Source organism: Eptesicus fuscus, chromosome 4 (genome assembly GCF_027574615.1).
Source record: "Eptesicus fuscus isolate TK198812 chromosome 4, DD_ASM_mEF_20220401, whole genome shotgun sequence".
In the NCBI taxonomy this organism is placed as follows: Eukaryota; Metazoa; Chordata; class Mammalia; order Chiroptera; family Vespertilionidae; genus Eptesicus; species Eptesicus fuscus.
Window position 1 is genome coordinate 100618736 of NC_072476.1, and position 23318 is coordinate 100642053.

Consider the following 23318-nt stretch of genomic DNA (forward strand, 5'->3'; position numbering starts at 1 on the left):
AGAGTAGACAGAATTTAGTAATTTCGTGAAGTTATACATTTGAGAGTTCCTGGTGGTGGATCCCAACTCATTTACTTAGAGCATATTTTTTCCTCCCTCCTTCCTACCCCGACTTCAAGATGGTATAACCCACTTCCGGGTTTCTGTTTCACTGCCGGAAATCTCGCGATGGAAGGAGGAGGAGGTGAGGTTGGCCGGGCACGGCGGGCTCCTGGGCTGCTCGCCTAGATGCAGGCGTGCTGTGGGGCTCATGGTTGGTCGGCCGGGGTTTCCTCCACCCAGCTCCGCGGGAGTGGGAGCAGCTGTTGTTGGGTGCACAGTTTTCAATCAGGCCCCCCGTGTCCCTCCTTCCTTCGGGGCTTGCCCGGGAGCCCGGTCTCGGGTCGGGGCTGCGGCTGCCTTTGCTGGTATCTAGGTGCCAGGAACTGTCCTTGGCGCTTTAGGGCGAATAAGTCACGAGGTGCTTGGCACGATCTTCATGTGACAGCGGTCCTGGGGTCACACTGTCTGGGTGGGAATCGCACCCCTGCCATTTTACTGGCTGTTTTGGGGGCAGTGATTTTAATCTCTCTGTGCCTCAGCTTCCTTGTCTGCAAAAATTGCAATAACAGCCCTGACCGGTTTGGCTCAGTGGATAGAGCGTTGGCCTGCGGACTCAAGGGTCCCAGGTTCGATTCTGGACAAGGGCATGTACCTTAGTTGCGGGTACATCCCCGGTGGGGGGTGTGTAGGAGGCAGCTCATGGATGTTTCTGGCTCTCTGTACCTCTCCCTTCCTCTCTGTGAAAAATCAATAAAATATATTTTTTAAAAATTGCAATAACATTGTAGTACCTACTTTACGCAGCTGCTACGCGGATTCAGGGAGATCAGTGCCTGGATCTTAGCAAGCTCTGTTTAAGTGTTTTCCCGTTTTGTGAAAATGGTCCAGTAACTTGCTCTGCGTTACAGTAGGCAAAATTGCACAGCCTTGCGCTAGGGGTCCCCCTCTGAAGCCCTGCGGTGTGCTGCCTCGGAAAGCTCTCTCAACCCTAACTAGGTGGTACCCGGTCCTCTACATCCCTACACTGCTTTTTCTTTAGAGCACTGATCATGACTAAATATTTTATGGACTATTTGTTAGGGGTTTCCACCCTCCCTGCACCCCAGCTGCCAAAGAACACGGACTTACCCCTGTTGTATTAGTCCTAGTCTTTATCAGATACTCAAATGCTGAAATGAATGAGTGAGTTAGTTATACTAGTACATGATTAACCCTAGCCTGAAAGTGGAGAACTGGCTTTGTCACTGGAAGGTTGGTGGTCATTTAACCTCTCCTAATGAGTGGCTCACTTATTCTCAAGACAGTGATGATCCAAGGGCATTTTAGATTTGGGAGTCAGGTCTCAGTTCACTTTAACTTGGTCAAGACAACATTTTCTTATTCAAATTGGTGAATTCTGCAACTTCTGCTTCCTGTTAAAACTTGAGGGAAAAGGATTTTTCCTAGTATCGTTAGGTGCTGTTTAACCAAAGGATACAAATGACATTAAACCAATAGAGGAAAGACTTCTTAAGGACCAAAAAATATGTCAGAGGGACATGAAGTATATGCTGTAGTTTTTCAACTGGTATGTGAATATAAGTACACAACAGGCTTCAAATACTGTGACATGAATATATAAACTCCAGTTTAAACACATGTGGCAGGTCACTATTCCAAACAGGCTTGTTCTTTTTTTTCTGGCCCTTTCCCTTTTGCTTGAACTTGGATGAGAATCCTGTCTACCTTTTTTTTTGTGTGCATGTAAGTCATTACCTCTACCTTTAAGTGACCCAGATCTGTCCCTGGAAATTTGAAGGTGGAGGGGGCCATGAAGGCCATTCTTTCAATTTTTCTTCCTGCTCCTCTCTGGGAGGAGCAGAGGGAACCAGGGGAGGAAGTTCCTCCTCAGCCTCTGTAAAAGGCTCTAGCAAACGCAATATTATGTTCCCCATGGAGAAACAGTTTTATTTTATTTTATTTATTTATTTATTTATTTATTTATTTCCAACTTTTTTGCCAAATACTCAAGATCTAATGTACTTTCCTCAGAAAACCAAGGTTTATGTTCTATAACATAAAAGAATACCTTCTGAATCTTTTAATTTGTTAAGCATTCAAACAAAAATTCTAATAAAGTTTACTTTATATTTATAACCTAATTCTTCCCCATTAGCCTGGCTGAAACAGAAGTTCCCACCCTACTTACAGTTCGCGACTCTGCAGCTGGCCGTGGGCTTTTGTGTGCGGTGAACTTCCCTCACCTTTTTCTGGTGAATTTTCCACACCTTTCCTCGGTGTACTTTTTCCTTCCTTCGCTCTTAGGCGAAAAATACCTTCTCCTCCAGAAGTCCCTCGGTAGGCGCCAGAATGTAGGAATCCCTTTCCACGTCCCGCGTGGTCCAGGGTTCCAGTTCAGGGTTCGGGTTCTGGAGAAGGGCCGCACACAAATGAATGGAGACTGAAGAAATTCAATTTGGCGAAATGGGGGGCCAGGCGGTAGTCCACCTCTAGTGGGAGAACTCACGACTGCTCTGGCTCTGCCATCCCTTTTATTGAGGCTTTGGGGAAAAACATCTTAGGCAAGATAAACAGAAATATACATGTAGCCCTTAGGCAGGAAATAACAGAAACTTACATGGGAAAAACAAAGGTGGAGGCTGCTTCAGCTAACAATATGTCAACTAAAGGGGTGAGTGGTTAGAGCAATTAAGGTTGTTGACCAGCCTTCCTGGCTTCCTGTCAACATCTCTCTTTTTAGTAAAACTGATTTGTTTCCGGCAGAAATTTTTTTCACCCATTATCAGAAATCAGTAACTAGGCAAGTGTGGGGACAACCGAAGTTCATCTCTTTGAGATCTTTACTTTCTTCTTCTTTTTAAAAAAATGTTTATCTCTTCCGCTCATCTGGAGATTGCCATTTAAAAAAAATTTTTTTAAAAATTGATTTTAGATAGGCAGGGAGAGAGAGAGAGAGAGAGAGAGAGAGAGAGAGAGAGAGAGAAAGAAACATCAATGATGAGAGAGAATCATTGATTGGCTGCCCCCTGCACTCTCCACACTGGGGACTGAGTCTGCAACTGGGCTGTTCCCTGACCGTGAATTGTGACCTCCCCAGGTCAGTGTTCAACCACTGAGCCATGCCGGCTGGACGAGTTCTTTACTTTCAAGGACTGACTCCCTCCAGTGCTCAACAAAAACAGCCAGTGGCCACCATAGCTCTTCTCTAATGGAGTGGCGGAGTGTAGAAGTCTTTGTCATTTATATCATAATAAACAATCTTATGACTAAACATGTTCCATTGAAAGGACCAGAAATTTGTAGAGACAAGCTTGATTTTTGTTTTGAATCTTCAGGGACTGTTTTTCACTGATAAAAGTAAAAATATTTTTTTTATTGAGTGGAGGTAACAGTGTAGCTATATATTGGATTTACATAGTAACTTCAAAAACTCATACACGTTTTTGTTAAGTTAATAGACTTGTAGGTGTAAAAACTTGTGACAGGAAATGCAGTGATTTTATCAAGAGATACACTGCTGCTGGTGTTGACTTTCTTAAAAACACAGATAGTGTAGTGACTTTGCTAAAAAACTTCCATCCCAGGGCACAAGAATAAAAGATATATTTAGCCTGACGTCAAAGTCTCACATTTGCCTTCCCATGCTATCTACCACTGCTCAGCCAATGGCTTCCCACTTTTATGCCTTAGTTCCAAGGCTTCCTTCTTTTGCTAATATCCTTTTTCCATCAACCTCATGCACAGCTCAAATTCTGTCTGTCAACATCTTCCGGTTCCATCATTGGAATCAGTCTTTCCTCCACCTTCCCCTATATTCCCACAGCATTTCCTACACTTTATAGCATATCTTACAACCTGCCCGTGTATGTCTTAATTGGACCCTACCATGCACACAGGTTAGATGGGAGGCCCTGAAGACAGGAGCTCTTTATATTGTTTGCTAGTTAAATTGAAGGGTAAAGTCTACACAGGTGAATTAGAACTTGGGTTATCTAATTGACTGTCTACTGGCTTATGCTGACAGAGAAACTATCCATTAATGGACCAATGGATAAAATGTAGTATATACATAGAATGGAATATTATCTATATACTAGAGGCCCGGTGCATGAAATTCATGCACTCGGGGGTGGGGGTCCCTCAACCCAGCCTGCACCCTCTCACAGTCTGGGAGCCCTTGGGGGATGTCTGACTGACGGCTTAGCCTGCTCCCCAGAGCGGGGAGCAGGCCTAAGCCATTAGTCAGACCTCCTTAGCCCTGCCAGAGGCGGGAGAGGCTCCTGCCACTGCCGCAGAGCTCGCCAGCTGTGAACCCAGCTTCTGGCTGAGTGGTGCTCCCCCTGTGGGAGTTCACTGACCACCAGGGGAAGCTCCTGCGTTGAGCATCTGTGCCCTGGTGGTCAGTGTGCGTCATAGCGACCGGTCATTATTCTCTTCAGTTGATTTGCGTATTAGCCTTTTATTATATAGGATATAAAAGCGTAAGCGACCATTACGATGGAACGACCAGAACGACTGGTCACAATGACGTGCACTGACCACTAGGGGGCAGACACTCAATGCAGGAGCTGCCCCCAGCCTGCAGGCCTGGTTGCCAATGGGGCCTGCCAGCCAACCTCCTAGTCCCCCCTGCCCTTGGCCAGCAGGCCCCAATCGCCTGATCAGGGCCATACCCCCCAGGCTGGGACAGGGAACTGGGGGTGGGTGGCGGCAGATGCAGCCCCTTTCCCAGGTGAGCCGAGGGCTGGCTCCCTCCTTGGGGCCAGCAGCCAACCTCCTGGATACCTCTCCCCCATCCTTCCCCCTGGCCAGCAGGCCCCAGTTGGCCTGCCATCCGCCTGCCGTGGTGGTGGTTGGCCCCTTCCCCTGGCTGGCAGGCCCTGATCATCTGATTGGGGCCTGCTGGCCAACCTTCCGGCCCCTCACATCCCCCCCCCACCCCTCTCCCCCAGCCAGCAGGTCCCGATCACGCAATCAGGACCAGGCTCTGGGCTTGGATGAGGAACTGGGGATGGGTGGTGGCAGGTGGTGAGGGAAGGAGGAGGTGGAGAGGCGGGGAGGCAGGGAGGCAGGGAACCTGATCGGCCCTGATCGCCAGCCAGGCCTAAGGACCCCACCCGTGCATGAAATTCATGCACCGTCCTCTAGTCTGTATATATAAAAGCCTAAGCAACCGTTTGACTGACCTTTCGACTGGTAGCTATGACATGCACTGATCACCAGGGGGCCAACGCTCAATGCATAGGCATGGGAACATGGAACAGATTGATGAATCTCAGAGGGAAGGAGGGTGGGGGAGGGCGGGAAGAGATTAACCAAAGATCTTATATACACACTAGAGGCCCAGTGCACGGATTCGTGTACTGGTGGGGTCCCTTGGCCTGGCCTGTAGGGGATTGGGCCGAAACCGGCAGTCCGACTTCCCCCGAGGGGTCCCAGATTGCAAGAGGGTGCAGGCCAGGCTAAGGGACCCCACTGGTGCATAAATCCGTGCACTGGGCCTCTAGTTTGTCTATAAAAGGGAATAAAGTGCTGATACATGGTACAACCTGGATAAATCTTAAAAACATGCTGAGTGAAAGAGGCCTGTCACAAAGGACCACATACTATATGATTTCACTCCTATGAAAGTCCAGAATAGGAGCTCTAGAGACAGAAAGTAGGTTAGTCATTTCTTTTTCTTTTTTTAAATATATTTTATTGATTTTTTACAGAGAGGAAGAGAGAGGGATAGAGAGTTAGAAACATCGATGAGAGAGAAACATCGATCAGCTGCCTCTTGCACACCCCCTACTGGGGATGTGCCCGCAACCAAGGTACACGCCCTTGACCGGATCGAACCTGGGACCTTTCTGTCCGCAGGCTGACGCTCTATCCACTGAGCCAAACCGGTTTCAGCAGGTTAGTCGTTTCTTAGGGCTAGGGAGTGAGGGAGAGAATAGAGGGGTGGTGATTAAAGGTTAAGGGGTTTCTTGAGGTATTGAAAATGTTCTAAAATTGACTGTGACATGTCTATGAATGCACTGAAAACCTTTGAATTGTACACATTAAATTATATGCTATATGAACTACATCTCAAGAAAGTTGTTAATAATTACTGATTTCCCCCCCACCCCCTCCCATGATGGTATTGAGAATAATAATAGCAGCTAACTGTCATCACTGCTTGCTCTCAATCTAGGTAAACCCCAGGAAACACTTAAAAAAGAAGGTCAGCCAGGATATGTTCTACCTACAAGTCTTGAAGCCAATGGTTTGAAGAAGAACAGTTGGGGTTTCTTAATTACTGGGATTGTTGGTGGGACACTGGTGGCTGTGTATGCTGTGGCCACTCCATTTATAACACCGGCCCTCCGAAAAATTTGTTTGCCTTTTGTACCCGCAACTACAAAGCAGATCGAAAATGTTGTGAAAATGTTGCAAAGCAGAAGAGGACCTCTGGTGGACATTGGCAGTGGCGATGGTCGGATTGTGAGTTATGCTGACGTTTTAAGGTTTGGCGTCGGAATTGTTAATATTTCTCTTTCACATTTCTTACGAGGTTTATGCAAAACTTGCTAAACCTGACAGTTTAATAAAGTGGTCGTTTCATTTTGTGTTTGTTTGGCTGAACTATCAAACCCTCCAGCATGAATTTGGAATGTAGTTTTCTCAGGTTTAATTTTTTTTTTTTAAAGGAGAAAGTGCTCTGTAGATATGCCAAGTAAAAAAGAACCAATAATTGGTAATTACGAAAGCGCCTGTTAAGAAACGGGCCAATAGAGGCGGCATAACTAGAAGAAACATGGAGTTTCACTGTTTTACATTTTGCACTATAAATGTTTGCTTCTACACTTATCTATACTTACACGTGTATAATTCTTATGGGGTAACACAGAGTTAAAATAACCCCCACTTTTTGAAAGGGAAAGATCAGCCTTTTAGTGACCTCAATCTCCGCCCCCCACCCCCACCCCCTCACCCCCATGGGAAGCTGTTTAAACTTACTCAAGGCCACTGATTGGCAAACGGGTGTCCCAAATCAAGTTCCTCCATGGACAAGGCAGCACCTAAGGATTTAGGCCTCTATGCAATGATGAGCTGCAAAGTGAGGTGGTAGTAGTCAGGGCTGGTATTCTGGAAACATTTAGTGTGGAGACGAGCAGGCCACGATGCTTTCACCAGCCCCTGACCACAGAGGCCCTGCAGTTTGATCGTGGTGACCTGGAATAATCAGGAGGAGGTTAGAAAGTGCCTTGTGTTTTTAGGAAATGAGATGTAGATGTTAATCAGGAGGACATTTTAAAATCCAGATTTGAATGCTTTACATATTCGAATAGTATCTTTATGGTTTCTCAGAAGATGGTCTGTCTTTAATGGTGTCTTGAACAAAGGAGGTGCCTTTTGATTGGTCTTTTACGATTATAGACCATAAATAGGAAATATTCGTATCATTTTCCCAGGTAAGTTGTTTTTCTTATTTTATTTATTTTTATAATGTATGTATTTTTATTGTTGACAGTATTACAGCTGTCTCCCATTTCCCACCCCGCTCCTTACCCCCCCCTGCCCAGCCCCTACCCATTCCCTCAGGTCTTCACCTCCCTATTGTCCGGGTCCCCGGGATGTTTTTCTTTTTATCTTGAATAAATACCGGCCTCTTTCTGCAGGTGATAGCAGCAGCAAAGGAAGGATTCACAGCTGTTGGCTATGAATTAAACCCATGGCTAGTTTGGTACTCCAGATACCGTGCTTGGCGAGAAGGGGTACAGCACTTGGCCAAATTTTATATTTCAGATCTGTGGAAGGTATGTAAGGCAGAGAGCAGTCCTAGGAAACTCAGACCGAAACTTTCTAATTCATAATTAGTATTGCAAACTGAAAAATGTATAAAAAGAAAAATAATTAAAATACAGGTGTGTATTTTAGCATAATGAAATATGAACCCCTTTTAAATGGATAGATTTGCAAATTGACTACTTTAGAGTATAAGCTTAAGACTTATGACATGATAGATAATGTGAATTCCAAGAATTTGCTCAATTAAAAAAGTCCTTATGTCTATTCATTACAGAATGAGATTTTTAAAATCTCATTTGGAAATCTTATAAATTATAACATAGGCATTCACATATTAATGTTGTTCTTGGTAAATGATAGACTTTCGTGTGTGTGTGTGTGTGTGTGTGTGTGTGTGTGTGTATGTGTAGAGAGAGGTGCAAAGAAAAGAAAGAATCTACCAACCGTGCTGTTATGGATCATCCTGGTCTTCATAAAGTACAAGATACTTCCAAGTTTATTTGTACTCTAAAAAAATTGCCCTGTAATTTTGCTTTAGGAATGCTCCATAAAATGCTCTTTCTTGAATAAGAATTTTCCTTTGTAATGGTGTCATCAGTAGCCTATAAAAATTTACTTGAGTTTTTGCTTGCATTTTTTATGCCATATATACATAAATGATCTCTCGGTAGAGTAAATAAGACTTTTATAGGGCAATAAGAATTTTGACTGGCAAAGCACTTTTCCCCCTAGCTTTTCAACTAAAGACCACTTTATTGCATTTTTTACTTAGTATTTTAGAGAAGAGGATTGGGACTAGAATTTTAAGGATGGTTCAACATAAAAAACCAGTGGTCTGAGATCCCTTGAGTTCTTGCAAAGCTACTTTGGTGTAGAGTAGAGTAGGAAAGTGTGGACCAGGGGCACAGAGGGCCCAGGGCCAACTGGCTCAGCCACCAGCTGGTCATTGGTGAGTCATTGGCGTTTCTGAGGGATGACAGATGACCCCTGGGGCAGGCCCTTCATGGAGTTGCTGTGAGGATGAGATGACTTATGGGGAAGCATTTGGAAAACGGATGGATTGAACTAAAATGCACAAAAGTGTGTACATGGTAGTTTTTCCATTGTGAAATCTAAAAGGGGGCCACTCTGTGAAAACCTATTATTTGGTGAAATGTAAAGTTGCTACTCATCTTGAAACAAAAGTTAAGCTGGGTGTTTGGCTTTAAAAAATTAATCTATGCATTGTTTCCTCTCTTTTAGGTTACTTTTTCACAGTACTCAAACGTCGTTATTTTTGGGGTGCCCCAGATGGTGAGTATGCACTCTCCTGTCCCTTGTATGTTTGGTTTTAGGTCATGAAGGCCCTTACAGCTGTAACAGACCACCTCTCTATGGCCTGCTCACCCAAATGCACGATGACTGCCTCCCAGATAGTCTGAGGGGGCACTGGGTTTCAGTTTATTGGTTAAAAGGTTAATCATAAAAGATTCAGTGTTATTTTTAAACTCTTGCTTCAGATAAAATCTCAATTATCCATCTAAGCCCTAAAAATTCCAGTCTGAAAACTGCTTTATGAGCACGCAGCATCTAATGTGGCTGGAGATTTTCACGGTCGCTCACTTCCATCCAGCTGAAATCATTGGGGAAAGTTAATGGGATGTTCCCTTTGAGTTGATCACCTCTCTGATTTTGCACTCAGATAATTTTCAGGGCAGATGAGCGCTGACTAGTTTCAATTGACCTCAGATGACTGATTCCTTCTGAGCTTTGATTATCTTCTTTCAAAAGTGAAAGTACTGCAGCATTGCACTGAAAATATTCCTAAATTTAGCCTTTGGAAAGATGACCAGGATGGGATGCGTTTGTTGTAATTGTTGGTTTACAGACCATGGAAAGAAATCCCGGTTCACTTTTCAAAGTCTGTAATTGTAGCCATAATAGTCTTGGTGAAATTGGATGTTTCCTGAAATACACTATAAAACTGATAGGGTTTTCAGTTAAAAGAACAGGAGATTTTTCTTTTTTCTTTTGGTGTTTTGTTTTCTTATTCACATCTTAATTGTTGCACAAGAAGTTTTAATGCTTAAGAAATTTATCCTCACCACTAGAACCTTTAGTGCAATGCCATTTTTTCTTCTTTTTTTGCCATTTTATTTTATTTTTTGAAGTCAATTTAGAAGGGTTTTGTTGTATATTCTTGAAAGCAACAGAATCCTATATGTTTGTAATTTTTGGCAAGCCTACATATAGCTGAAACCTGGGTGTCTACAGGTTTGTTATAGAAATGAAAAGAGGTAGAAGGGCATGATCCTTGGCCATTAAAAACAAAGCAAACCATAACTCTTCAGGACCATAGAATTGCTATGGAATTTGATATTTACTAGTTATGATGTTTGGGCAGTCCTTCAGAATAATTAGCATTTGGAGGCAAATAACTTTAATTTGAAATCCAAGCTTTCCAAAAATAGAAATTGATACTTATTCGGCTTCCGTGCAGTGTGGAGAGGCTGGATGATGGCCTGAGGTGTGGACTTATGAAGCCACAGCCGCTGTGTCCCTGTGGGGGGCAGCAGTGGCCTTTGGTAGTCACTGTCACTGCACAACCCGTGGGCTCCGACTCCTTGAGCTTCTCTGACATACTTGAAGTATGGTCAGTTTTTGGAGCTGTTCACTCAGAGGAAATAAGAGTCCTATTATTTTGATGAATGCTTCTGCAATTATTGTCCTTTCTTCTGTACACAGAGACGTTCTTAAGTAAGGAACTTGTAGTATTGCACTGTTCCCAAGAAAATTGGGAGCAGCTGAAATGCAGGCAGCACCCACACTCCTGGAATGGCAGAGACTCGGCCACCTAGCAGGTTTTCATGCAGGTGGATCAATCACAGGTGCAGAGGGCCAGGGGGCATCTGTTGGCCTGGAGGCCCAATTTCAGGAGTGGAGGGCCCCGCTTTCCGCCCTTATCAAGCTTTGCTTACGTGGAGGATGTGAGCGGGAGGGAGAGTGCTGGCTGGGGAGCCTGGGGCCAGGTCTGCCCTCAGTGAGGTGAGTCCTGAAAAGTCCTTTTATCTATCTGGGCCTTATCATTCACTCTTCTATTAAAATGCATTTCCCTTCCCTGAGCACTGGTCCGTATTCTGGTCATGCCCTGGTGGCTCGACACAGCCAGTGTGGCATGAAATGTTTCCTGGGGCAGCTGAAGCACACACAGGTCATGAGGGAGCCAGGAGGAGCCTTAGGGAACTTCAGAAGTAGAAACCCTAGCGTTATAACTCCTCATCCTGCTTCTGATAGCGGACTGATTATTCCCAGCAGCTCTTGGCAGTCGTAGCTCGAAATTAGCGGTGCTCTAACATTTCAACACTGGTGTGTGTCTGAATTATGGGAGTGAGGAATCCCATTGGACCTGGTAAATCCTGTAGTAGGTTGTAAATTGCCACATTTAAGACTGGCTTATCCACCAAGAGAATCTTTTGAAAATGTGGAACAGATCATGTGTATCCTTGTTTAAAACCCTTCCGTGGCTTCCTGCTGCTTAAAAGCGGTGAGGATAAGGCCTAAACCCTCCACATGGCCCTGAGGCCTGGCTTGGAGTGGCCCCTGCTTCCCTCAGCTGCCTGTGCCAAGCCCCCGTTTTCCTCTCGGGCCCTGGGCTCCGCTGTGTGTGGGGCTGTGTCCTTCCTCTGATTTCAGTCCCCCAGCTCTGGGCCTAGTTGGTGAACACCTGTTGACCACTCGTGGTCCAGTGTCTTTTCCACTGAGAATGGTCCCTGATCGCCCCATGGCACGAGCTCCAGTGCCCTCTATTTTTCACGTGTACAGTGCCTGTTCTCCTCTCCTTATGTGAGTCATTGCACATTTCCCGATTGATGGCTTTGGCAGCGTTTGCAGTGGGCACTGTACTACCAGCTCGAGAATGAAGGCTGGCCTGTCTTCGCTGCCCGTCCTCCAGCATGGCAGCACCCAGCAGAGAGTAATCACCCGGCCGGAAGTATTTGTTAAATGAATGAGTAAATATGGTATAAATACCCATTAAGTACACTTTCCCCAGTGGGCTATTCAATTTCATAACTTCAAAGAATGACTAATTTAATTTTAGTTGTGAATCCTGTTTTGAATTGATGAATGAAAATATTATCAGCATGTTCTGATGAAGAAAAATCGTTCATGATTGAATTATTTATTCTTCATTCATTCATTTGACCAGTATTTATTCAGGGCCCACTTGGAATACTTTAGTGAATAAAGGAGAAAAACATCCCTGCCCCAGGTGCTAATATGCTAGTGGGGAGAGCAGAGATTGGGATGCTTATATAAAATATATCGAGCAAGAGAAGGGGATATGTGCTGGGGGGCAAGCTAAAGCAGGAGAGGGATGAGGCAGAGACAGTGTTCCTGAAAAGGGGACACGTGGAGGCGAGGGAGGGAGCTGTGTGTCTGTCCGGAAGAAGGGAATAGCATTTCAAACAGGAACAGCCACTTTAAGGAAGCTAGGATGTGTGTGCCTGTTGGGTTCTAGGAGCTTCAGGGAGGCAGGTGTGGCAGAGGCAGGGTGAGTGAGGGGAGCTGGGGAGAGGTGAGGTCAGAAAAAACAGAGCTGGGATGGGAAGGACCCTGGGCCCTTGTAAGGCGGGAGCCATTGTGGATTGAGCAGAGGCGTGGAGGATCGGAATGGACTGGGGCTGAAAAGGATCACAGGCTGCCCTGGGGTGAGAAAGAGCATCAAGGTCGGCTCCCCGGTTTTTGGCCTGAGCAACTGGAAGTTTGGGGTTGACATTAGTGAGCTGGGAAAGGTGCAGGAGGAGTGGCATGGAAGATCAGGAATTCTGGGTGGCATGTGATGTGTAAGATGTGTGTGGGAATTTCAGCTTGGTAGTGGTGGATAGAGGGGTCTGGGGCTCAGGAGAGAGGGCTGGAGATCAGGTTTTTAGGCATCAGCGCCCAGAGGGAGTTGAAGCAGAGGAGTGGCTGAGGTCAGTCAGTGAAGGGGCAGAGCCACCCACGGCCTGAGCCCTGGCCTCTTACAGGTGAGGGGAACTCAGCAAAGGCCTGGAGAGGAGGGGTTGGGAGGTTGGAAGTGAGGGCGGGGCTGTCCCCTGGAAGGCAAGTGAAGCCAGTGCCTCAGGGAAGAGGGGTGATGAAGGGGCTCCAAGCTGCCTGTGGCTGTGCTAATTTGTCTGATAGGCCTTTGCGCTGCTTTCAACTTATGTTTAAAGTTTTGAAGATGTAATTAGACTAGAATATGATGAGTTCGTGTCACTTTGAAGCCTATAATTGTATGAATAAGTTTGAATTCCATTAGACATACATGACATATCACTGCTTCTCTTTGTGTGTGATATCAAGACCCTGATTTGTTGCATATTTATGTGTAATTTAGTCAGTTAATTTCTTATGATTGTAATAGCTCCTTTTCATTTTTAGGTTTATCTTGACTTAGCATATGACATTTGGAAATAAAAGAGAAAAGAATAATGATAATGTGAATACGTTTACAATTATCCTTTTTATGAACAAAATTACCATAAGAAACCCCTGATATTTTGGAAAAAGATTCTTTGCTTATTTAATTTTTCCCTCAAGGAACAAAACTTTATTTTTTTAAAAACTCATCTTTTCCTGGCTGTTAAAAGAATAGAAATATTTCATCCTTAATGGAACTTGTTCTTTGTTATCTTGGTATTGATGCTAATAAAGAATTAAAATCTGGCTCACATAGCCATACATCATGTAGAGGAGTTTTTCCAAGCTACTTCTTAAAGGTATAAAACCTTCGTAGAAGTACTGTCAACTTTTTTGTCTCTACTTACTTTAGAACTTGATTTCTAAATACCATTTCCCACTCAGAGGAACCAGGAATGTTTGAGAAATGGCTGATCCCAGGGCTGAGGAAGGGAAGATACAAAAGCCCAGAACATTTTTTTTTTTTTAAATATATTTTATTGATTTTTTTTTTACAGAGAGGAAGGGAGAGGAATAGAGAGCCAGAAACATCAATGAGAGAGAAACATCGACCAGCTGCCTCCTGCACACCCCCCACTGGGGATGTGCCCGCAACCAATGCACATGCCCCCGACCGGAATCGAACCCGGGACCCTCAGTCCACAGACCGACGCTCTATCCACTGAGCCATACCGGTTCCGGCAGCCCAGAACATTTTTGTTGAGCCAGAATATAAGGAAGTGCTCAAGATATTTGATGGGGGCATGTCCAAAGGAAAGAGCAGCCAAATTGGGATGATTTGAGCACTAGAATAAATGGGACAGTAGTGGATTATCACGAATTGAATGAAATAATCTGGTTCATCCTACAGTGATAGCTAGTTAGGTAGAAAGAGAGAAGGGAAAGCCATTTCTTGCAGTAGAAAGTAGAATTTCATCTAGAAGAAATGATGGAATTAGCAAACCCATACTTTGCAACCATTATAGCAAAAATTGACTCAAGCCAGAATCATCAGTGAATAGTATATCTAGTGTGTGGTCAGCTTGATGAATAATAGAATATGTACGTCCGCTCAAGGTATTTCCCCACAAATTATTCATTATAAAGGAAAAATAGTGACCACACTCTGGACACCAGATACCATCTCAACTGAGTGGTGACCACCCCCTCAAAGCAGGAGGACCCCATGGGCGTCTGACTGGGGCCCTGATATGTTCACAGCCCCACTTATGGGTCATTGCCAAGAACTCCCAGGCTGAGTCATTGCGAGCAATCATCAGAGGAACTTGGAGGCCATGGAAAAATAACTGGCCCATGTTGTAAAGGATGTTATTGTCATGAGACACAAAGAAACATGGAGGGGCTGTTCAGATTAAAAGAGACAAGGAGCCCTAGCCGGTTTGGCTCAGTGGATAGAGTGTTGGCCTGCAGACTGAAGGGTCCCAGGTTCAAGGGCACATGCCCAGGTTGCAGGCTCGATTCCCAGTAGGGGGCATGCAGGAGGCAGCCGATCAATTATTCTTTCATCATTGATGTTTTTATCTCTCTTCCTCTCTGAAATCAATAAAAAGATATTAAAATAAATAAATAAATAAATAAATAAATAAATAAATAAATGAGACAAGGAAACATTACAGCTAAATGCAATGTGGAATCCCAAACTGGGGGAAAGTGTCAAATTAAGACATTTGACAAAATTGGAATGTTACTGTTGGAGTTATTTTATTGGAATATAATGCTAAATTTCCTGAATGTGGTACCTGTGCTGGGGTCATTTCTTAGAAAATATTTTCTTAGACAATGCTTAACTATCCTATATAATGAAAGCCTAATATGCAAATTGTCCCCTCGACTGGGAGTTCGACCGCTCACTATGATGTGCACTGACCACCAGGGGGCGGCACGGAACATGGTGGTCGTCAGTGATGTCGGCTATCTGGGGGCGTGGGTGACGGGGACAGAGGTACAGTGAGAATGTGGGGTGTCTGCCGAGCTTGCTCTCACTCCCCCAGCTACCCTCCCCTGGGATGCCAGGGCTTGCGCGCATGGGAAGCCCCCATGCTCAGGTGATGAGTGCCCACAAGGAGCCCGCCCCGAACCCGTGTGGTGTCTTCCAGTGAGCTGGGCCGCAGCTGCCGGGACCACAGGAGCCAGTCAGGCTTTCCGTGGGTTCATGCAGGAGCCGGTCTGTGAGGCCGGCCGGGAGAGCGTGCACTGCCCGCCCGGCTTCCATGTGGCACTGCTGGGCAGCCCAGAGGCCCATGCTGTGCTCCGACGCGGCCGCACTCACCGCATCTCTGCGTGGGGACTCAGGCGCTATGACTCAGGCGGAGGGGGGCACGCGGAGGCCTGGGGGCCCAGGTGCTGCCTAGGGCCCACCTTGGGCCCAGAGGTCAGCTGGGACCTGCCCTTCCATACCAGATGCTTATGCTTCAATGGCCGGCCAGGCCTAGGGACCGCACCCGTGCATGAATTTTGTGCACTGAGCCTCTAGTCAAGGAATAAAGGAGCATGTTGTATGCAACCTATTCTCCATTTAGGAAACATGTTTATGGAGAGGGGAAGAGGGCAAATCAGATAAAGCAAATATGACAGATTTTTCTTGCAACTGCTCTGTCAATTTGAAATTATTTTAAAATAAATTAAAAGGAGAGTGAAAAAATATTCTCCGGAGGTGAAGGTGATAATCTGTTTTTAGGACCTGAAGATAAACTTTAAGTGATTGCTAATTTGCTAATATAATTACAATGTTGTTATTTTTAGCAAACAATAAAATGCTTTCTCCACAGGTAGATGGGCAATAAAATGATAAATAAGAGAATTTTACAGTTTATTTGTTATGTTGACTATCAAGATATCAATTATCAGTATATTATTGATATATTTTTTTAAATGTATGAGATATTTTATTATATTTCAAGTTGGTAGAATGTGTATTTTTTATAGTCTTATCATTATATATTTCCTTGAATCTAGATGCTATTGATTTTAAGATGCATTTTTGCTATTGAGAAAGAAAAAATATTGCCAATTATAATTCTAAGACAATGTCAATGGTAAGTTGTTAAAAATGTGGAAAAATAGGTTAAATAGTTGAGACAGAATAGATTGAAATGTTTAGATAAATAAATCTGATTCTCATTTTAATTATTGCCACATTGTGATTTTAGTTAGAAAGCGAGAAATCTGTGATACATATCTGCTAAAAATGGCATATTTCATATTTGATACTAGAAGATGTCTTTACAACTGTTGTCAATGTGACTTATTTTTTTTGGTGGATTGTTTGATAATGTACTTCTGCCCTGAAGTGATCTTTATTACAGTTAGAAGTTTTGCACAGGTATTTTCAGGTACTCAAATACAGAAGGACATTTGAGAATCAATAGTGATGTCTCCACAGATGCTGCAGTTGGAGAAGAAACTTGAGCTTGAACTTGAGAGGGATGCTAGAGTCATCGCTTGCCGGTTCCCTTTCCCGCATTGGACCCCGGCCCAGGTCACCGGAGAGGGAATAGACACTGTGTGGGTTTATGACATGAGTACGTTTAGAAGGAGTGAGAAGAGGCCCTGAAAATCGGTGCATTTCCAGTCGGTCATTCAAATATAAAATTTATTGAGAGTCTTTTTCTGTAGTGTTGGTGGTTTTTGATTTTATAGAGACTTATAGCTGTGTGTTTAGCGAAGAGTATATTTTTGTTTGGCATGGCATGAGAAATTATTATTACGTCCCTTAATTTTTGGAGAAAACAAACAAGTTAAGAATAGCAGGTATATTTAAAGTTCCCTTTCATGGTATATTTTAAAAAATGTGCTTACAGCTTTTCATGCTCTTGGATGTGTGAAAATATGGATAAGTGATAGATGTTGATGGGTGGGAAAGATGTGGATAGCTCTTCACATGATAAAGAATATGATTTAATACCACAGATGAAAGAAAACAATTTTAAAGAGGTATGTATTAGTAGATGTTCGCAATTTCCTATAACTTTACTCATACTCAAGATTTGTTTTTCTTCTTTATACATCATGAAAAATTAATTTTATAAGGGCTTTAGAGAGGCATTTATATTTTATAACATTTATTAGGAATACTTTGTTTGTAGTCTAGTAGATGACTGTATTTTATTGAATCTAAGATGTATATGTATGTGTATACATATTTTAATGTTTCTGAAATTGAGAGGTTTCTTCCAACAGATGGCGTTTTATAGCTGTAATGGGCAGCATTGTACATAGTCAGCTATCATTGATAGATCTCAGAGTTGATGAAATAGGGTGTTCAGAGAAGATACATGATGCAGTGGAGTGGTTGGCAATGATTTAATAGTAAAATAAGTGGTCATGAGCTTCGGAGGGAGCCGGACCTGGGTTCAGATCCTTGCTGGACTCTCAGCAGGAGGCCTTGGACAGTGGCTTACACTCTCAGTGTTGGTTTCCTGAGTATCCTTGTCATCTATAATAATAAAAGCATAATGTGCTAATTAGACCGGATGTCTTTCCTTCCGGACAAAGCCGCAGTGGGTGGGGGCCGAGGCAGAGGTGGCAGAGGTCCCTGGCCATGGTGGGTGGGGGTTGTGGCTAAGGCCCTGGCATGAATTTCATGCATCGGGCCTCTAGTTGGTATAATGATGTACTGAACAGGGGGACCAATTTGTAAAACTCATGGCATAAAGTCTTTGGTCTGTACATAGTATTTATTATTAATTTAGATGCTAATGAAAAGCTTATTCACAGAAGGTGCAGATTATTTCTGCTAGTCACTTCTTTATTTTATGAAAGCAGCCATTTATTTAATATTTCTCATTTATGAGAAGAGACTTGACCGATTTAGATAAAGACAAGTTAAGGAAAATCTTTGAATTTGAGTAGACAGGCTTCATATATCTGAAAAATTAATATTGAATGGTGGCTCAGCTAATCCCTGCTTATCACAGAAAATAATTGAACTCCCAGCCATACAGCTTGTAACCTAAGTACCAAACTGTCTTAAAGATCTGATAAAGTGAGATGGTTTGTGTCTCTTACTAAACTGATAAAAATGTGATCAATTTGATAATTATTATTTAAATGAGAAGCAACTAGGGACTCATTAATTCATTCAGCAAATATTATTGAGTGACTACTGTGTAATCAGCTTTTCCAATTCAATGGTGAATGGACAGGCAAGGCCTCTAATCTTACGGAATTTATATTCTGGAAGCGGGGAGACAAAGAAATAGGTGAGTGAATGTTAGAGTGTGTGAAGTTCTTGGAGAGAAATAGCAGGGTGATAGTACAGGGAGCAGCTGTGTGTGTTGTGGGTGAGGGGATGGGATAGTGTGGACATCGGTCAGGGTTTTGGCTGCCACCATCTCTTCCTTTCCCACTAGGCCCTGGTTTCCTAATGGAGAACGAATTCTCTGCCATGGTGGTCAGCCCTGTAACTTGGCTGGGCACCCTTGGAGAGGGATGTATTGAAGCTCATTGCCAGGGCAGGGTGGTAGGCAGAGGCCAACGTATTCCTGGTGATAGAAGGAAAGGCATTAGGTTATATTCAGAGTTATGTATAATTTGCCACTTTTGGGTTTCTCCTTCAGCTTCCTAAGAATTAGATGATGCTTGATCCTTCAGCCTCAAAGCACAATAGACCGTTTCATAGAATTATTGTGATTCACGGAATCTGCAAGATCTTTAACTGTTTCTTAAAATTGTGCCTTTAAGTAAGAGCTATTCAATAAGTTTTTTCCTGTAAGGTTATTGTAGCTTCCCTGACTGGCTGGTTTGAATTTTTTTATCAGTTACTAGGTTAAGGACGTTGGTCAAATTTTGCACATGGCACAAGATAGGGAATGACAGCTACCATGTTTGATGTAAAAAATAGGGTTCAAAAACAAACTGATGAATAAAATAGATTCAGAGACATAGAAACATGGAATAGATTGACTAATCTCAGAGGGAAGAGGAGGGTGGGAGGGGTGAGAAGAGATTAACCAAAAATCTTATATGCATTACCTATGGACACAGACAAGAGGGTGGTGAAGGCCTGGGGTGGGAACCAGGTGGAGGGGGGTAATGGGGGGATAAAGGGGAGGGGGGCACCTGTAATACTCTCAACAATAAAGATTTAAAAATATATAAAAATGGAAAAAATAGGGTTCAAAAATATCTGCAGATTGAAATCAGGGATAAGTACTAACCTGGTAAAATATAAAGTTAAAAAACAAACAAGCAAAAGTAGAAATAAGCTTCGGGCTGATGCAGCCTGACAGGAGACATGTGAACAGAGACCTGCAGGGTCCAGCCACACTCAGGTCAATGACTTGAGCTCATTCCCGTCTGAACACGTCCTTCTCCAAAATCATGCCCCCAGGATCGTAACCTAGGTGTGCCAGGTAGGCCTCAGGAGACCCTCGGCCAGACTGGCACTCAGATTCCTTGAAATGCTTAGCTCCCCATGTGCATGCGAAACCAAGTTTAAAAGATGTAAGAAATGAGATTCTTCTACATACACTGTTTACCATTGCTGAGTGACTGGTGTACACCATATCAGGTTATAACCAAATAGCCAAGGCCGGTTTGGCTCAGTGGATGGAGCGTCGGCCTGCGGACTGAGGGGTCCCAGGTTCGATTCCAGTCAGGGGCATGTGCATTGGTAGCGGGCACGTCCCCGGAGGGGGGTGTGCGGGGGGCGGCTGGTCGATGTTTCTCTCTCATCGATGTTTCTGGCTCTCTGTCCCTCTCCCTTCCTCTCTGTGGAAAATCAATAAAATATATTATAAAAAAAAAGTTATAACCAAATAGAAGAGAAAAAATGGAAGATTTCTGACATTTAAACCACATATCCAGGTACTACTCTACCAAAGTACTTTTTCCGATGGCCAAATGTCTGAAAGACCTGCTATAAAGAAATAGATGTTCTCAGGTCCAGAAGTCTTCTAAGCTTGTGCTACAACCTCAGTTTCCTAGCTTGGGCCCAGCTTAGTGCATTCCAGGAAAGACCTCTAAGTCATTGCTGTGTAGACTACAGGAGTCTACTTAAGTCTCAACAGACAAACAAGAAGCACATAGCTTTGTCGTGTGGTGTGTCTTTTGCTATTGGGGTCACAGTGTGCCCAGTTCTTCATTAACACGTTGATGTCATCTGGGCCACAGTGGCAAAGTCTGCAGGCCTCTGACCCAGGCCACTTGTCCTGGAGCAGGGGATGCCAGCGGGCCTGCCAAAGATGTGCAGACACTGCTCTCTCCCACCCAACAGTCATTGCCGCTCTTCCTTAGTAACTGAATCCCCAGATTTCAGGTGTCAGGCATCAGTGTATTCAGGGACGATGGGTCCTGTCGGTTGTTTGGTCCCATCTCTTCTTGGTCATCAGAGTGGGTGGTGGGGCATGTGACCCAGTTCCTGCCAGTGAGGTTTGAGGGACATCTGCTGGGAGCTTTGGGAAAGGTTTTGTTGCCGATAGAAGGAGATGCTTGAGGAGTGAGCAGTAACACCTGAAGCTGTGGCAGCCACTGTGCAACCATGGGGGAAAGTGCAGGTGAAAGCCAAGGAGCTGAGGCGGGTGGTGCAGAAAGACGGAAAGACTCTGTGTGTGTGACGATGCCACTGAGTTCCTGGACTGACCTGGAGTCTCCGACTTTAAGACATCTTGTTAAGTGGCGTAATAAACGTTGTTTTAAAGCTTCTTTGACTTGGGTATTGTGTTATTTGCCCCATGCAGTGGTAGGAGGGTGTGAGGCTGCATTGGCCGAGGCCCCTGTGAGCCCATGCTCCCTGCCCGGAGAGCACTAGGGAGATAGCACCTGTTGGCCGGGTCAGAGGTGCATCTGGAGTGTGTGAGGCATGGAGAACTCGGGGTGGGTGGGGTGGGTGGGGACATTTGGAAGTTAATGTCCCAGAGTAGCTCCAGAGTGGTGTTTAGGGAATTGTACCAAGTCAAGAGGGCTGTGAACTCCAACCTGGCCTTTACAGCTGGCACAGTCATCCCCGGAGGGCATCCTGTTCTTGAAGATGTGGGCAGGGGTGAGGAACCGTAGCACCTCAGCTGTATGCCTGCACCCAGGGTGTTTTATGGGGAGAAATGATTATCAGGATTAGTAAGGAATTAGGAAGAGGAGGGGAAGAAGTTACATTCAGACTGTCCTTGGCAGGTAGGGAAACTGTGGACTGTGTGTTAAGTGTCCTGAAAAACTTGTACATTGAGATCCTAACCTTCAGGGTGATAGTATTAGGAGGTGGGGCCTTTGGGTGATTAGGTCATGAGGGCAGACCCCTTATCAAGGGATTAGTACCCTTATAAAGAGACCCCAGAGAGCTCCCTCACCTCTTCCATTGCAGCGACGACACAGGGAGAAGCTGGTCATTGATACGGAAAGCGGGTTCTCATTGACCCGGAATCTGCCGGTGCCTTGATCTTGAACTTGTCAGCCCCCCTGACTGTGAGAAATAAATGTTGTTGTTTAAGCCCCCCAGTCTGTGGTGCTCTGTTATAGCAGCCAAGCTGACCGAGAGAAGCTGGTAACGCAATAGAACCACACTCAGCCCTACCCAGCTTGTCCTGGCTTCAGCCAGCACTTCCTGGGCCGGCACTAGGAAAGGCAGTGGAAGGGAGCCAAGCTCTGTGAGGATTTTCCCATGGGCTGGCTGAGCAGGGCGGGTACCTTCCCCCTGATGTGATGGTGGGGGCTGGTTGGCTGAGGTGGGGGTGCGGTTGGCACTATGCTCACAAGGGAAGGCCTTCCTGGGAGGGATCTCCGCTTTGCCACCCCATCCTGGCTCAGCTAACATGATGATATAAGAAACTAGGAATAAAGGAACAGACGAAGCCACAATAAAAAGCTGAAATGAATTCTAGGTGGGAAAGGCCCTGAAATCATACCCTGAGAGGCACAGTTAAAGAGGCTGTGGATGTTTGCCTGGAGGAATGATTGAAGGAGTCAGGACAGCTGCTTTCCAGTAGTCGGAGAGTTGCCCAGCAGAAGAACAGTGGGATCAAGAGCATGACCGTGTGCCCTGTTCCCATCCTCTGGGAGGAGGCACTGTCTTCATTTTCTTTTTTTGAAATAAGGAGGGTTGTCACCTTGCTCAGCCTCATTCACTCTGGAGCACAGGGTATACTACACTCACCTGCTTCCCTGCAATTAGACCTGCTCTGACCGGCTCTGGGTGTAAACTCTGCATTGGGTGGGTGCTAAAGGGACATGAAGTTTAGGCTCAGTCTGAAGTGCAGTCTTAATAAAGTCATTTAAAGTTAGGATGCATTGCCTCGACATGGTGAGTTCCTTCCTGGAGATGCTGGAGCAGAGGCTGGGCAGCCACTTGGTGGGGATGTTGTAGAAGGGATCCGTCTGCAAGCAGGTGCGGAGTCCTAAAATGACCTGAAATGACGTGAGCTTTCCCACCCGAGCAGGGCCGCCTGCCCGCGTCCTTTCAGCCGACCTCCGTGGGTCTGGGAGGCGTCAGAGTTGTCTTCAGCAGTAAAGTGTTCAACTGCAACAGAGCGGAGCATCCCCCGCACAGGAGGAGGCTGTGGCCGCTGCTGACTCTGAAACTGCAAAGCAAAGCACAGGCACCCCTTGTTTTATTGCACTTCGATTGACTGTGCTTCACAGATGTGTTTTTTACAATTTGAAGGCAAGACCCTCGACCAGCAAAAAGGTTACGACTCACTTTATTGGGAGACCCACTTTATCGCGGTGGACTAGAACAGATCCCACATTTCCGAGGTGTAATCAGAACGCTGGGGGAGCTGATGAATGAAGACAAGCTTCTATCTAAACCCCAGTGAAGAATGGGGAATGCTTGGAGAAGAAAGTTGGAATATATAAAGTCCCAGAGGGACTTTAGAGAGAAGAGGAGTGTTCCCCAGTACTGATTAGAACCAGGGACTGTTCTTAAAGCCCTGGGAGAAATATGTCCCTAACGATGCCTCATCTCCTTCTAAGTGACACTGTCCCACCCAGAGCTCCCTGACTCCTCTTCAGTTGGTGGGGCCAGGGTTGGGCATCTGAGCCAAAGGCAGGCCATAGAGATGAGGTGACGAGTCCATGTTGAGAATTTAAATTGGGGAACAGGAAGATTGGGGACATCTGGGTGG

At 44.9% G+C, this 23318-nt stretch overlaps 1 protein-coding gene across 3 annotated transcripts; it reads left to right on the plus strand.

Moving 5' to 3' along the window:
- Nucleotides 1-126: 126 nt before the first annotated feature.
- On the plus strand, nt 127-17009 carry ATPSCKMT (ATP synthase c subunit lysine N-methyltransferase). 3 transcript variants are annotated; one of them, XM_008151654.3, is made up of 5 exons: nt 127-184; nt 6224-6513; nt 7692-7829; nt 9064-9114; nt 16646-17009. In XM_008151654.3, the coding sequence occupies exons 1-5, from the start codon at nt 169-171 to the stop codon at nt 16814-16816; spliced, it is 666 nt and encodes a 221-aa protein (XP_008149876.2). In that variant the 5' UTR covers nt 127-168; the 3' UTR covers nt 16817-17009. The 3 variants fall into 3 exon arrangements, with proteins under 3 accessions (XP_008149876.2, XP_054570295.1, XP_028016579.2); XM_054714320.1 differs by having other exon boundaries at nt 7692-7783; nt 9062-9114; nt 16646-16671; XM_028160778.2 differs by having other exon boundaries at nt 164-253.
- Nucleotides 17010-23318: the final 6309 nt, after the last annotated feature.

What these genes read in the sequence shown, in the direction of transcription:
- ATPSCKMT (XM_028160778.2), top strand. Translation starts at nt 229, where the DNA reads ATGCAGGCGTGCTGTGGGGCTCATG. An exon ending in ATATTTCAGATCTGTGGAAG is followed by an intron (nt 7,830 to 9,063) that starts GTATGTAAGGCA and finishes CCTCTCTTTTAG; the next exon opens with GTTACTTTTTCACAGTACTC. An exon ending in TTTTTGGGGTGCCCCAGATG is followed by an intron (nt 9,115 to 16,645) that starts GTGAGTATGCAC and finishes ATGTCTCCACAG; the next exon opens with ATGCTGCAGTTGGAGAAGAA.